This window comes from Chenopodium album, chromosome 17, assembly GCF_948465745.1.
Source record: "Chenopodium album chromosome 17, dcCheAlbu1.1, whole genome shotgun sequence".
NCBI lineage: Eukaryota > Viridiplantae > Streptophyta > Magnoliopsida > Caryophyllales > Amaranthaceae > Chenopodium > Chenopodium album.
In genome coordinates, this window is record NC_137850.1 from 390,330 (window position 1) to 406,892 (window position 16,563).

At 34.9% G+C, this 16,563-nt stretch overlaps 2 protein-coding genes across 2 annotated transcripts; one reads left to right on the top strand and one right to left on the bottom strand.

Moving 5' to 3' along the window:
• The first annotated feature begins 5,088 nt into the window (after nucleotides 1-5,088).
• LOC145589307 (uncharacterized) lies at nucleotides 5,089-10,464 on the top strand. Its single transcript, XM_081645827.1, has 3 exons — nucleotides 5,089-5,220; nucleotides 5,468-6,617; nucleotides 10,105-10,464. Coding segments are annotated over exons 2-3 (1,143 nt in total). The 5' UTR covers nucleotides 5,089-5,220; nucleotides 5,468-5,475; the 3' UTR covers nucleotides 10,106-10,464.
• Nucleotides 10,465-12,477: 2,013 nt separating this feature from the next.
• LOC145590187 (uncharacterized) lies at nucleotides 12,478-15,759 on the bottom strand. The gene is made up of 4 exons (XM_081646942.1): nucleotides 15,476-15,759; nucleotides 15,326-15,379; nucleotides 13,907-14,029; nucleotides 12,478-12,615 (listed from the first exon to the last, which is right to left on the bottom strand). Exons 1-4 carry the CDS (start codon nucleotides 15,524-15,526, stop codon nucleotides 12,478-12,480), a joined length of 366 nt encoding a protein of 121 aa, XP_081503068.1. The 5' UTR covers nucleotides 15,527-15,759.
• Nucleotides 15,760-16,563: the final 804 nt, after the last annotated feature.

The window sequence follows — 16,563 nt, forward strand, 5'->3', positions numbered from 1 at the left end:
TTTGATCTGCAGAGACAAAATTAATTAAATTGTACAGAGAAGAGAGCATATTTGACAAATTGGTGTATAAATTTTATCTTCTTCAATTTTTTTTCATTTTTTTTAACTTCACCACCTTAAAACTATCAAGTTTTTCAAGAATATAAAGTCTAGAAATTCACATGAATTTGGGATTTTTCTAAACTTGTTTGATTTGCAATGTTGGGAAGTAACTTCCCATATAAATTCCTATTTACCTAGGGGAAACTAGGTAATTAAATTCCTACATTTTGTGGGAAGTAAAAATTCCTAGGATTTTCTAATTTCCCCATTCCACCATTTTTTTTTTGTTAACCAAACAACTATCCCTAGTTACAATTCCTACGATTTTCCAATTCCCATATTTTCTTATGCCAACCAAACATCACCTAAATTATATCAATATTTCATTTCCATGTTCCCAAACTATTTGAAAATTTACTTTTCCTGGTTTCCTCATCCTCTCGCTTCTGATTCTGTTTCCGCATCAGTTTCCATTTCCTGATTCTGTGCAACTTAGATTATCAAATTAAACTTCAAATGTAACATAAAAATGTTTCTCACTTAAGAATATCTGCGTAAATTTGGACCGTTTTTATCAACAACAAAAAAAATGAATATCTAAGTAAAGTTGTACAATAGTTAAATTCTAGCAATGAAATTGCTAGTTATAATATTTCATAACTTGAGTTATTAAAACCGAATAGTTCAATAATCCACTTTAAAAGAACCCTAAATTGAATATACTGACAATTAAAATAACAATAAACCCTACATTGTGATATTGATATTCGATTATCAAAAATAAAAATCTTACCTCAGATGCTGCTACAAGGGACGAGCGAGCGCTCAGAAGCCGCTTCAATGGAGAATTCAGAGTACCATTCAATGGAGAGAGAGAGGCGCAGTGTAACAGTGAAAAGCTTCAAACTTTGGCTTAATATCATCAACGTAAAAGGTGCACACAGCAAAACTCTAGCAACAAAATCACTCGTTATTAACTTTCATAATTTCAGTAAATATTTCAATAATCCACTTTAGAAGAACCCTAAATTGAGTATACTGACATTTAAAATATACATATATACCCTAGATTGTGAAATTAATATTACACACCCAAAAAAAAAAAAAAAAAAAAAAACCCTCACCTAAGAAGCTGCCTCGTTGATGGGCAAAAATCTCAGGAGCCACTTTAACGGAGAATTTAGGAGGAGAGAAAGTTCAGAAACCGCTTTAATGGAGGTTTTAGAGTAGCTTCAATGGAGGAGAAAGAAAGAGGCTCAGCATAAAAGTGGAACAGGGAAAAAAAGTGAAAAGGCAGGAGGAAGAGTATTTGATACGCATATAATGTGAATCGTAAGATCTAAACATTATCAACGGTCAAGGATCATTCTTGCTTTTTTTTTTTTTGACGGGAGGATATTCTTATTTCAAACAAGGTAAATAAGGATTATTTTGACATTCATATTGGCTATAAATAGTGGTGTCAAATTGGGTAATCATATAAAGTTTGGGTTGATTCGTAATGGGTCGGACAATAACAGGTCATTTTATTCTAATAGGGCAAATTAAGTTGGGTCGAGCTTGATTAAATTCGAGTTAAATTAAGAGCTCTTAATTAAACGTACTGTAACAAAACATTAGTGAATCGTAAGCGGCGCCCACAAATTTATCACAATCGGTCACAATATTTAGTGAACTTCTAATTATATCCTTTGTCTTCCTCCCTCTCCTAACACAACCACCACCACCCGTCACAACCTCTTTCGGCTACCCTCTCCTCGAGGTATGATTTGAGCCCTTTTTCCAAGTTTGTGATTTGCACCGTCTCCATCACCGCCAACATGACGCATAGTCATTATTGTAGATATTCATTAATATTAAACATAGTAATAACCAACATTGTAAATATAATAAACATAAAATCCAACATTATTAACTATTAACTACCAAAAATTGAATTTTTCTAAACATTATTCTAATTAATATTAACTTAAAAACCAAAATTATATTATTTAATTTCCTAGATATATTTTTATTTAATATTAACTTAAAATTAATAAATATTCAGCCGAAATCATGGTCAAACCGTCCATAACTCGGCACGAAAGAAAAAAAAAGGAAAATAAAAACACAAAGGTAGAGGAGGTGAAACTTGATCGTGAACCGACAAGTGAGGAGGTGAAACAAGCGCTTTTCCAGATGCACCCTAATAAAGCTCCCGGAGTTGATGGTATGCACGCTCTTTTCTTTCAGAAATTTTGGCATATTATAGTTAACGATGTTGTGCATTTTGTGAAGGAATGGTGGAGAGGGAATGTGGATATTGAGAATATAAATAGGACGTGCATTGTGTTGATTCCAAAATGTAATGATCCTAAATTTATGGGTGAATTTAGGCCGATTAGTCTTTGCAATGTACTCTACAAAATTATTTCGAAGACCTTGGCAAATAAATTAAAACCCTTCCTTGACTCTATCATCTCTATTAATCAGAGTGCTTTTGTTCCTGGGAGATTGATTTCGGATAATGCTTTGGTGGCTTTTGAGATCTTCCATGCTATGAAACGGAGGGGGGAAGGGAAAGATGGCAATGTAGCTCTGAAATTGGATATGAGTAAAGCATATGATCGGGTGGAGTGGACTTTTTTGGAGAGAATGATGTTGAAGATGGGATTTAGTGTCGGATGGGTTCAAAAAATCATGGGTTGCCTTTCAAGTGTTTCTTTCTCGTTTAAGATAAATGGGAAGATTTTGGGGTCTGTTATTCCGACTAGAGGCCTTCGTCAAGGTGATCCGATATCCCCGTATCTTTTTCTGCTATGTGCTAACGTATTTTATACTCTGATTGCAAATGCAGAAAGACATGGGTTGATTCATGGTGCTAGAGTTTGTAGAGGGGCACCTCGGGTTTCTCATCTTTTCTTTGCTGACGATAGCATTCTATTTGCTAGAGCAAATTTGCATGAATGCTCTAAGATCGCTGATATAATCAGTATTTATGAGAGAGCATCCGGACAAAAGATTAATCTAAGCAAAACTGAAGTGACCTTTAGCAAATGTGTAAATGTTGATCGGAGGAAAGATATAGTGGAAACGTTGGGTGTTAGGGAGGTGGTTAAACATGAGAAGTATCTTGGACTGCCAACAATCATCGGAAAGTCTAAAAAGATCATTTTTGTTGGACTTAAAGAGAGGTTATGGAAGAAATTGAATGGGTGGAAAGAAAAGTTGATGTCATGGGCCGGAAAGGAAATTCTGATTAAAGCCGTCGCACAAGCCATTCCGACTTATATGATGAGTGTGTTCCGTATGCCGGATGGTTTGCTTGATGATATTCATGCTCTTATTGCCCGATTTTGGTGGGGGTCCACAAATGCTACTTGTAAGATGCATTGGCACAGTTGGATTCTATGTGTATGCCTAAATCGATGGGAGGGCTGGGGTTCCGTGATCTCAAGTCTTTCAATCAAGCTTTGCTGGCAAAACAGGCATGGAGATTGCATAATGATACAAATTCTCTACTGCACTCGGTGTTGAAGGCCAGGTACTATAAAAATGATGATTTTTTGGAATCAAAAAAAGGTTACGACCCGAGCTATACTTGGAGTAGTATCTGGGGTGCTAAACCTCTGTTACTAGAGGGTTTAAAATGGAGGGTGGGCAATGGGCTGAGCATCCGGGTATGGGAAGAGGCGTGGCTGCTAGGTGATAGTGCATCAATTGTGCCCACTCCGAACATAAATGCGGACCCTAATCTTCGTGTCTTAGACTTAATTGATTTTGACAATGTGAGATGGAATGAGGAACTGATTAGGAGTATTTTTTTGGAGGATGAATGTGAGCTAATTTTGGATTTACCCCTGTCAGAATTTTGGCCTGCTGATTAGAGATACTGGTGGCCTATGGAGAATGGGTGCTACACTGTCAAATCAGGCTACCTACTTGCAAGGCTTGGGAAGCAGCGTGCATGGTCTTTGTCTCATGGGGTCCTTGAAGAGGAACTATGGAAGAGAGTATGGGGAGTCGAGGGTCCTCTTAAGTTGCAACATTTTGTGTGGAGAGGGTGTCAAGGGAGTCTTGGGGTCAAGGAGAGGCTGTGGGTTCGTCACATTGTTAATGACAGCATTTGCCAAGGGTGTGGGGCTGTTGCAGAGACCATCAATCATGCTCTTTTTGACTGTCTTGATGCAACAATTATTTGGTCGTATAGTGCTTTCTAGGACCTGTTAGCTTATGCCCCTAATTCCTCATTTTCTGATCGTTTTTTGTGGGTGGCAAATAGACTGAGCAAAAACGAACTGAGTCTCTTCTGTATGCTGTGTTGGGCTGCTTGGTTTTGTAGAAATGCAAGAGTGCATAATGAACCTGTGGCTGATCCGAGTGGTGTTGCTGCAAATTTCACCAAGATGCTTAATGATTATAAGGAGCATGCGGAAAGGGTGTTTAGGCCAGCTGGGTCGTGTGATGTTGCTCCCCTTGGGACGTGGCGTCTTCCTGATGTAGGCAACATTAAGGTGAATTCTGATGCCCATCTCGTTGCAAATAATATAATTGGTTTGGGTGTGGTGTTGCGGGATGAGGCGGGGAGCATTATTTAAACGTATGAAGGCACGATGGAGTGTTGAACAGGCTGAAGTAGTTGCTACCAGGTGGGGGATGCAGATTGCAAAGCAGTTGGGACACTTGAGGATCGAGCTTGAATGTAACGCGGCTAATGTAGTGAACATCATCAACAGAATTGATATGGGGTACTCAACCTTAATGCTTTTCTATGAGGATATTAGTAGATTGAAAGAAGTTTTTTATTTCTTTAAATGTAGTCATGTCCGTAGATCGGGTAATACCTTAGCACACTTGATTGCTAGACATAGTACAAGTGAATCTCCGTATGTATGGTTTAACGATTTCCCCCAAAACTTTCTTACTTTGGCGGAAATTGATATGATTTAATAAAATTGTCCGACTAACGGTTTCTTCAAAAAAAAAAAAAAAAGTAGAGGAAGCTGACGTGGCACATGAAGGGCAATTCCGTCCGGACACTATTCATTTGCTACAGTACCGGATGCTCCGCAATATAAAGGGTAGAAAAATACAAGTAAATGAAATAATGAAAAATCTTAGGGTTTCATTCATCTCACCGTTTAATCAAAAGTCCCCAATTTCCTTCTCTGTCTCTGTTTCTCTATCTCTCTTTCTCAGGTATGATTCCTAATTCTCTCTGAAATAATTTATCAGGTCGATTGTAGCATATGTTTGATGAATTTCTGTATTCGATGATTGTTTTGATGTGAAATTATGGATTATAAAATTAATTAATTCTTCGGTTGTTTGATTTTATGTGATGTGATAATCTAGAAAGATCATGATGAGTGGGTGATGTTTATGTTTGATGTTAATTTGAATTTTATGTGATGTAATAAACTAGTTGTGTTTGTGTTATGATTAGGGGAAAAAATGGGACGGAGGAGAAGAGGTGGTGGGTCAACTCAAAGGAAGTGTCAGAGTATTGAACAAGGAATTGAAAGAAAGATTCTGGTGCGGTCATTGAACAATATTGAAGATAAGGTACAATACCAAAACGAAGATGGTAATATGGTTGAAAAAATCTTTAGACGAGAAGAATTCCACATAGTGGATCTGAAGCTGGACAAAATATATCATTATTGTTTACCATCACTGCGAAGGGCTGCGAGGGTTGGTGAAATGGTGGCTTTGGGTCAGTCCATCTTCATCTTTGGTGGTCTGACTGAAATATCATCACCCCTACCCGATTCTCAATTGAATTATTACGTGGGCGCGTCTCACTTACATTTTGGTGTTGGTGTTGGTGTTGGTGTTGTTGGGACGTGGGGCCCAGCTCCGATCAATGATCCAAATGAATACAACTACACCTGCCTTAATGGGGATGTCTACTGCATTGGAAATGTCCTTGCTCCAAAGGTTCTTCATGTCGATACCACCAATGGTGTGCCCCATGGCCCCTGGAAGTCGCTTGGCCCTTTGCCTCCCAAACTGGTGGATTGTAGTCCATCTATGCCAGTGATTCCGGACCCTACCAACAATCGCATTCTAATTCACTTGAATGACGGTCAGCGTTCCTCGTCTTCCCTCTATGCCTTTTATCCTCCCACTCATGGTACTTGTGCTGGTACATGGAAATGTCTAGACTCCAATGTCTCTGATTGGGACAGAGTACAGGATGCTGCACTTCTTGATGGTGTCCTCTATCTTCATGCCCATAAACTTCGCAATCTTGTTCATGCATACGAGGTTGCCACCGCAAAGTGGTTTGACGTGCAGTGGTCCACTCGGGTTATTGAAAAAGATTTCTCTGTAGATGATTGTACCTTCAGGTTTGATTCGCTGTTTTGTCTAGACGACACCAACAAAATCTTGTGCTTGGCCGTTTACTCGCCTGTAGTGCCGACTGTTCCAGGTGGTGATCGATGTGATCGTAGCTTACCTACCAACACCACTCTTCTCTTCTTCAAGTTTAAAGCGGAGCGTTGTGGTTCCACCATAACCCTCACTCCCCTTTATACCCGCTCATATGAAATTTTATCCACTTACCAAGTGCTTGACTTCCTCCCGCTTTAGTGAGTACCCTCATCCCTCTTCTCAACTCTCTCTTATATGCATAAATTGGTTGTTTCTTTTCATATTCTCTTTGGCTTGTTGACCTTGTGCTGTTGCAAATTCATGTTCATTGTTGCTAAAACGTGATTGTACATGCTCTATAATTTAATTTGAAGATTTGTTTGATTTTTTTGTATCGCCTTTAATTTTCATAGAAATTCAAAAAACTTCCGTCTTTATACCTATCCATGGATTATACCTCCATTAATCTTCAATTTCTTTTTTCTCCTTTATTCTTAGATAATCCTTCCTGCCTCCCTTATTTTTTCCCCTTATTGTCCCATCTTCTCTAAACAAAGCTCTTCTAGGTGTAACTCCAAATACAAGATCCCTCGCGTCGGGAAACATTGTGAAATGTCATCACAACATTCCGACAACCGTCAAAGTAGGGGCTCTTTTAGGAGTTAATTTCTTTCTACTTTTCCTTTTTTTTTTATTTTTTTATTTTTTTTTATTTCTTCTTAAGTAGTTTGTTGGACATTGTACTCAAGGAAGCAGCCCAACTGAGTCACATCTACACATATGGACCTCATAGCCATAGCAATTGAGCTCATGGTTCTAACTTCATCATCTGTTTATACTCTCTTCAACCCCACTTCAAATGTCTCAGAAAGTTCGTCTGTGTCTACTTCGAAGTTCATACATTGCCCTCCTACATATATTAATACAAACTTCCTCTTCTTAAACATCCCACCATGCCACATTTTAACGGTAACAACTTCTCCAACTCCCTACATTTAGCAATTAAATTATAATGTCAACTCAAGATTATTTTTACTCATACTCAAGGTCTGCATATCATCACTATTACCATCGCAATTAAGAAAAGAAAAAAAAACTGCAATTAAAGACACAGATTACCAACACAACGAAATATATTAAGAAAAAAACGCAGATTAAAGTCCCAAAACTAAATTAACGCATAATAAACAACAATTGGCACTGCATCTTACCATTATCGCAACTAATCATATCCGTAATTACCACAATTTCAGAAAATCTTGCTGCAAATTGAACTCTTAATTGATTGAACTCGTTATTGACAACAAACTAATATGGGAAGCAAATGACAATTGGTAACTGAAATGGGTAACATATGGCAATTGCTAGCATCACCATTAATTTCCAAATAGAGAAGGGTTAACAATGGCAGAGGAAAGTGACGAGGGATGAATGTTTATTTTTTCAACCGGGTTTTAGTTGAGAGGGAGAGGAATATCATTTAGTAAGGTAACCCACTAGATTTTTTTTTACCGGTTCTTTAAGTTGCCTATGATGGTAGACTATTTAGGGAAGGGTTATTGTATAATTAGGATTAATCATAGTTAAAAAATAGTTAGGATTAATTTGAGAAGACACTCCATAGTTTGGGTTATTGCTGATGTCCACATGCTAATGTGGTCTCTAAATCCATATGAATTCAATTGCATGTTGTATTGTCAATTTTGTACTTAATAACACATTGCTAGCATACACTAGGTTATCACTTGATCTATCTACGTTGAAACTTGATAATGTGTGAACTATAATTCTACAAATAGTGCAAGTATCCGAGACAAAATATGTACATATGTAGTATGTACCCTAGGAAGTATGAAGTGAAAAAGTGGATGAATTTGGATGTCAATCAAGGGGTGGGATCGAATCAATAAAATTTGATCATAGGATCGTACTTACAAGCAAAAAAAAGTACACTACATTTTGACTTAAAGTTATGTTTTTCTACTTTCAATACTAAAAACAATTACTTTGCTTTCGACATTCATTTAACTACAATAATTAATTGATAAATTATGTGCAAGGTTGTCAAAATAAGGTTTTAACTATGATTGACGTCAAGTTATAGATGGACAAAATTATGTGAATTTCTTTGAATTGTGTTTATTTAGTAGCTATGAATGAATACTTTAAACTAATGTGTATATGAACTACAAAATACTTGATAAAAAAAAATTAATAACCACTCCTAATTAATTAACTTCATATGTAAAAATTAATTAACTTCTCAAATCATCTTTAAATGTAGGATCGGATCATAGAATTGTAAAATTGTAAGATCGTATTAAGATCCTACCACTCCTAAATTTTATCCTACAAATCTTACCATTCGGATCGATCTCATAGTTTTGTATTGTAGGATCGAATAAAGATTTTAATAACCACGCTGTCAATATAACATGGACATCAACTATGAGAGTATTAATTATTTTGTTAGGAGCTCATCCCTAATATGATCTTATTTTTGGTAGATCTCATTATCAATGTTAGAAATTTCCAAAAAAAATAGAAAAAGGAAAAAATATAGTTTAGAAAAGCTTAGATAACATAAAACCCAAAACAGTAAATAACAAAACATTATGGCATAAGGTTATGTACCTTAGTGCCTAATTGTACATGAATTTTATTTTTTTTTATTTTTAATTTTTGATCCTCTACTTATTTCCTTTCCCTTCTATTGGCAAACAGGGGTAGGTAACCCGTAAATAGTATGGGGAGGGAAGTACGGAGTGAAGATAGTTGTTGCCACTTCATATATTGTTAGTAGTATCATTGAAAGAAGTGAGTACCATGTCTGAGGGGCAAGAAAGGGGTGAAGGAGAGAACGACTAGTTAGGCTTTTGTGGATTTTAGATCAATTTCATGAATGTGCAATTGATGCGTGATAAGAAATTGTATGTGACTTGCAATTATTGCATTGATCTATGTCAACTTAGACAAGTTTAGACGAGGACAATCATTCTGAATGACTATTTTCATCTAATTATGGTTAGCTAGCTAGTAGCTTCGATTAGAGCTTCATCTGTTTTTACAATCTCTGGTGTGCTTTGCTATGAGGAGCAGGTTTCAGCTATCTTTTTCCTTAATCGTTTTAGAAGCTCTATTACCTATTGGATCCTCGTGGTGCAATTTGAAAGTTATGTGTCAGCTATAGCGCCCTTTTACTTTAGTTGAATCAAGAGTGGGGGCTATATTGGGGAAGAAATATCTAATTGAATAACCTATCTACCTATACATTGCCTCATTTACTTAGTTCTGTTACCTATTGGATATTTGTGGTGAACTCGAAACTCATGTCAGCTGTTGGATTCTCTTACTTCCGCTGTATCTGAAGTGGAGACGATTAATATAGAGAAGGAAGGTTGAAGGGAATACACGGCCTCAGATAAACGAGCAGGCTGTATACGTGTATTCATTCCATATAATTTCTAGTCAAAGATTATGGCTGTTCGAAATGTAGAGGCATATGGTTGAGAAATTGTTCAACAAAAAGTCAACCCCTAGGCATAGTTGCATTGCTCAGCATTTATTCTACTTCGTATTTAGTTGTTCAAACATTCTGGTTTCTTGTTGATTGTCATTGTTATGTTTCCTCGGCGTTGTGGTGCAACAGGGTTGAGACATTTGATGGTAGTTGAAGCTAACTAGATGATTTTTAACATGTTACAGGGTAGTTCTTGATGATCAGTAGCTCCTGTCACCTGCATTTTGTGCACGTACTGTTAATGCTGCTGGACTGTGAAAGGGCGTTAGTTGTGCTTTTTGGCTTTTGTTCTGCCTTGAGCTTTTTATATGAGCAAGATCAGATTTTCTTTAGGCTAATGTTATTTAGTTAAGTTTATTTATATATCATTTGTGTCACTGGGCGTGCATTAAGTACTCTAATGGTTATGGGTCTATGTTGTTTAATAGTATCAGTGAACTTTGGGATTTGGCTCATTATTGGTAACTAGTTTCGGCTTGCTACACTAAATTAAGCTTTGGCAGTTTGGCTCCACTTCCAATTTAGTAAAATGGACTTTAGTTATTGATTGAAAAATGTCATCGTTATATACTCTATTTACATACAACTGAAACCTATTTATATAGAAAATCTACCTATAATCTGATTCAAAGCAACTGTTTGGCCGGCTTGGGGCAAGCTTACTTTAAGAGCATCATATAGCCATATATAGGTAAAAATGAAATTATGAAACATAATCAGATCGATTAAGAAATTGCTATCATTATGTTCTCTATTTACATACGGAGAATATTTGAATCTATTTATTATATAAAAAAATATCTATAATCTGGATCATGGCCGACTTGCATATAGATGCAATAAATTAAGGTTTGCAGATCCCTAGAATAAAAAAGGTAATAAGAGTGCAATTCTGTCATCAACTCATTACTGATAAAAATGTATTATCAGACAGGGAAAAAATACTTCGTACAAGTCTAGACGAATTTCAAAGTATACATGATCCTTCAAAAACACGCATAATATTTTAACATTAATATCGCGAGCAACAAAATAAGATCCAACTTTCTAATCTGAACTTGTTTACAATGTTGTTCATAGGCAGATTGTATAATAGGCACTACATTTTGGCCAGTTTTATTAGGATATATCTGCTGAATGAGTATTTCCAAAATTTGTCGAACAATTGGTACTTTCTTCTTTCTCCATCAATATGTGATTTCTTATTTTTCTCCTCTCACATTCCTTACTTTTTAGTAATAAACTATTATCCCAGTATCTCTTTTCTTTAATTTTTAATTTCTCAATAAACTCTACTTCTACAATATTTTACTCTATCCAACTCACCTTGATAAAACGTTGCGACAGTCAAAATGATATACTTAAAAAAAAACCGGGGGAAGTATGACACATGGAGTAAATGAATTTCCCTTTAAATAGTAGACACTAACGATAATATTGGATTTTTTTTTTTTATCAATGCTTAAGAAATCTTCCAGTCCAAAATATTATAATATACTTCCTCCGTTTATTTGCATCACTTTCTAATTAAGAAAGTTTCAATTTAGATGCATCACTTTCCTTCCTAGTTTAAAAATTCTATCTATCTCTCTCCAACCATATGAGTCTTATTTATCAATTTTTACATCTCTTTACTCCAAAAATTGCCTAGGAGTCCATAAAAACCAAAATGATGCAACTAACAAAAACGGAGGAAGTATATAGATTTTTAGGGCTAAATGAAAAGTTCCTAAAAATGAGAAAGATGAGAAGGATTTTATGTGCATATATTTTATACTGAATGTGCATATTTTTTTTTAACTAAATGTGCAAAAAAAATTGACTAAAATTCAATGTGCCTATTTTTTTGTGTATAATGTGCATAAATTTTCGTTTTTTCAGATTGTAAAAATATGTAGCAGGTTGAAAATCAAATTTGCATATTTAATAGATAATATATACACATTTAGTTCAAAATATATACACATTTATCTATTTTTATTTTAAGAAACTTCTCATTGAATCTCAAATCTACGGTAAGAATAGATCCATATGTGAGAACCCATACTTATATGAAAACTAATCTAAAATTTAGAACATTTGTGGAAAAATTTAGAATAAATGAGTAATAATTTAGAACATTTGATTTAAGAATTAAAACATGTGAGTAAAAATTTAAAATATTTTATTTATATAACTTAAAATATATAAATATAATTTAGAACATTTGATTTAAAATTTAGAATATATGAATAAAAAATTCCCATATATACAACAATTGACCCTCATTAAATCATTAATCCTACCTATCAATACTATAATTGTACAAATATTTGTAGGTCACATCAGCATCGAGTGCGACAATTATAACATAAGACGAGTACCCAAAATACAAGTACTTGGTACTAATCTAGGGTGCAGCAGGTGGGTGTGTGGGTTGTGAGGCTATTTACGGCGTGCAAGTGCAGGCAAGACCCCCAATTATTTTCAAAGTTTCCCAGAGATCTTCCAAGCGCTGTTGCAAGAAAGAAGACATGTACATGGTATCGCCAACAATTAAGGGCATGCAATTAGTTGTCCTAATGACCCAATGTCAGACATTCTCTGGCCAAAACTCTTAATGCTCGACGAACTTCATTCTCTTGCTGGCGCTTTTCTTCATCCAGCATTTTTCGCACCCTTTTAGAGAGTGCTTTCTCCTTTTTTGACATTTTCTCCTGTCACAAATAGCAACAGAATTAGCAAGAGAGAGGACTCGATGATCTAAGGATTGGACTAAGGCCCACAACCAATTAATAAATTAATTAATCAATATTAAGCGATACTCAGTAGTTACACAGCACCACCAGCAGTTTCCCCTCCCCCCCTTCTGCGTCCCCACTCAAGGCGACATTTTCATAGTACTGTATTCCACAGATTACATGCATTTCCAAACAGCATAATTGAAAAAAAAAAAAGAGCAAAACCCAATGCAAATACTCAATAGAAAATTCCTACTCTGAACAATGAGGATTGTCTCCCATAACATAACAGGCAGCGCAAAAGTAGAAGTGTCATGGAGTCGCATTTTGTGCAACTACAAAGAGGGCATAGCTTATTCAGCTACTTAATAAAATATATGATTCAATAATGAGGGTTGAGGAGTTTACTTCACCACGCAACCTTAATGATTCAATCTGACCAAAAATAATAGGACCTTGAGAATACTACTCGAAGGCAATTTAAATCTGACTCAAAAATATACACACCAGAATATGGCATGGTAATACAGAATCCACCTCCACAACCAATCCTTGTCCACCAGCTCAAGAAACACAGATAATGACCACACTACTCAGGACCTCACATGTTCACATAATCGGTAGACTTGGGATAGATAACAATCTTGGTGGCAAAGAAAGGTTGTAGAAATGCAGGTAAATAATATTGCAAGAAAATTGCAGGTGGAGCTTGAACAAAAGTGCACAACAAAACCATAACTTCGCATATATAATATAGTTGAGCTTGTTCTAACCAAATAGTAAACAAAGTTCATGCATCACATCATCTGCTAAAGGGAAAATCGGAAAAGTCAACGAAATCCTCTTTATTTTAAAATTTCAATCCTAAAGCAGTAATCACAATAGTAAAGATAATAATTGGTTTTCTTAAAAAGCGATAACTTCATCGACAACCCCAAATGAAGAGCTGAACAATGAGAAATCATCAAGCAATAAAAAGTAAATACACTACAAGAACAACAAAATTTCAAAAAAAATATTAAAACACAAAGGAAACCATATTCACTACTACTTGTACGTCATATATATAAAGGAAACTAAGCAATAATCTCCTACTCTTTAAAAAAAGAAAAAAGGAAACTATATCCTCTTTGTTTATGATTTCGACAATCACACAATTCCATCCCGGAATTCTCCATATTCGAAAAAATAAAAGTAATAAGCTAAAAATTTAGTTGACAGCAACAACACAGGATTGAGTTCTGTAAAAGAAGCAGGTGAAACTTACAGTTTTCTCCTTCTCTCCAGAGGTGGTTGTAGTGGATGATTGCAAAGCCTTCTTTTTCCACTTTTCCGCCCCTAAACCTCTTTTGTTCCTTTTAACATATGTTTTTACAGGCTCCAACCTACCCTGTTAACGCCATAGATCACCAATTAAGACAACATTATATTTTGATTTTCAAAACTACAAGCAGATACATGCACAGCGTGAAACAGATAGATAAACAGGTATTTACAATTCAAACCAATACATATAAGCCTCTACCCATAAATTTTATGAGAGATGCCGGTTGTAGTCTTTTACCATATTTCGTTATGGCATACACAAGAAAAAGTATGCTAAGGTCCTGAATGGGGTTCGGTACAATATGGCACCCAAAATGCAACCAAATACTTTGTATGATACAAAATCATGTTCAATAACCACTATATTCATAGAGTGAGTCAATTCAAAGGGAAAAACACAGAAGGCTTCAAAAGCTCATAAAGCAAAATAATCCATGAATTTAACAAATATTTCAAATCTCTTGTTTTATATTGATCCATTCCTCAATTAGAACTTGGCTCCAACACAACTAAAAAAAAACACACACACACACATGAATATTTGGGTATGAAGATTCAGATAGGAAAGAAAAAGAACAAGCTCAACAAAATATTCAACATCGTGCAAACAAATAACACAGAAATAATATACAAGTATACAACAATACAAAGAGAAAGAAAATCAACTATGTCGAGGAAAAGAAAACAAGTCGAAAATTAGCAACAGACAATGAATGCATCCCCACAATAAAGAGAACATCCCCTCAAACTCCACTATACTATAACTGATCAATACCTAGTGATAAAATAGACAGCATTACCCTTAATCCCTTATCCACATCTGTATTATCTAATATCTGTCCTAGAATATCTACGCACTATTAATATACTTCGTAGTTAAATTTTTGAGTTGAAAATATCAATAAAAATTGACAAAATCAAACATCCATACGGAGTACTCCGTAATGCTTTGTATCTAGCAACCGCTCATTGCGTATTTATGTGTGCATACTGCATAGCATTAAAAAAAACGCTCCTCTCTCTTCCAACATGCCAATTTAATTTCAAAGCGAAGGAGTAATTCACAACTTGGCAATCTAAGTAGTAAAATTAAGTCTTTCCACAGTAAACCTAAGGTTTTGTGCAAACAAAAATCAGAGTAAACAAAAATACATATATACACTATAATTCGTACATAGTTTTCAAGGTGAAACTTCAAATAATGCAACTCTTAAATCTATTCTCTCATTTAGTAATTCATCTAGTTTTCTTTTAAACTCGAAATTCATATTTGATAGAGTTCAAAAAAAGCCCTAAAATTATTTATTTTTTAAAAATAAAAAATTTGAAAAAACTGGAAGTATGAGAGAAAAAGAAGAACCTGTTGAGAAGCACCAAGACCAGTTCCTTCCTTCCAACCATGCTTCTTCAACAACTGAGAATAATTTACAATTTGAAGAGTTAGGGATTAAAAATTAATAAACAAATAAAATTGTAAAATTGAAGAAAAATTAAAGAGGAAGAAGGCCACCTGAAATCCGATATTAGAGGAATTGAGAGCAGAAGTTGAAGATCCCTCCATTCTCTAATCTCTCTCTTCGATGCTAGCCTCAATCGGTTTTCAGGTGTCGTAGCTTTGGAAAATTATTTAAGAGTATTTGGGTGGTGCGACCGACGGCCTTTATGTTCAATATTCAAGATTCATTTGAGACTAATTAAACCTTTTCAATTTCTCGTCAAAAAAAAAATTCAATTTCAATTAACGAATTTACTCCCAATATATTTGAGGTTGCCCTCGTCAAAAAGCCTTGTATACAAATTCATGTCGCAATTTGCAACTTTAATTGAGGGGGAAAAATGATGAAATTATAAAATCACCCCTAACTTATAAGTCTAATATGACCGCTATACTCCTGATATATCAATTATTTCAGTCTTATTAACTTGGATTTCCTCAATATTTTTACCCATTGTCACCACCGTGCACCATTGAATTAGTGCTTATTTAGTTTATCTTATTTTTGCTTATTAAATTTATATTTTTTGATCTGATCTGATTGTCTGATTTGACTCAATATTACCTTTATATGTGTACGCTAATCTATTAGAAAATGAGGTCTTGTTAGATTCATAATAATGTGTATTTTATTGATTACTTAATTTTCATAACTTTTTTCATTACGAAATTAAAGATATTTTGTGATAAAAAAACCACACATAAAACGATAAATTATGTCAAAACTTTTTTTTTTTGCTTTAATATGAACTTTTTTTTTTCTGGTTTTATCTAAAATAAGTAAAAATAAGATGAAATAAACATGACCTTAAGCTTTTTTTCAATGAAACAAGACACCTTTTTTATGGCTTTGCACAAACAATGAAGCTATTTATGTGGTGAATTGGTTAGCTAATTATGGTTTAACTTGACTTATCTCTGATAAAAAAAAGAGTCGGGTCACTTCAAGTATTGGATAACTTTTTGAATCAGGTATTGAGTCAAAAACAGGTCAACTTCACTCTGAGTCGGGTCAAGTTTCGACTCATTGTTTCAAGTCCAGTTCAAACGTCGGGTCGGATACTTTGGATCAAGTAATCGACTTGTAACAAAATTATGAAATT

Excerpts from the sequence above, each read along its gene's own strand:
- LOC145590187 (XM_081646942.1), bottom strand. The coding sequence starts at position 15,526 with ATGGAGGGATCTTCAACTTCTGCTCTCAATTCCTCTAATATCGGATTT. Across the intron at positions 15,380-15,475 it reads CCTCTAATATCGGATTTCAG|TTGTTGAAGAAGCATGGTTG; the intron begins GTGGCCTTCTTC and ends AATTATTCTCAG. Across the intron at positions 14,030-15,325 it reads GTCTTGGTGCTTCTCAACAG|GGTAGGTTGGAGCCTGTAAA; the intron begins GTTCTTCTTTTT and ends TGGCGTTAACAG.
- LOC145589307 (XM_081645827.1), top strand. The coding sequence starts at position 5,476 with ATGGGACGGAGGAGAAGAGGTGGTGGGTCAACTCAAAGGAAGTGTCAG.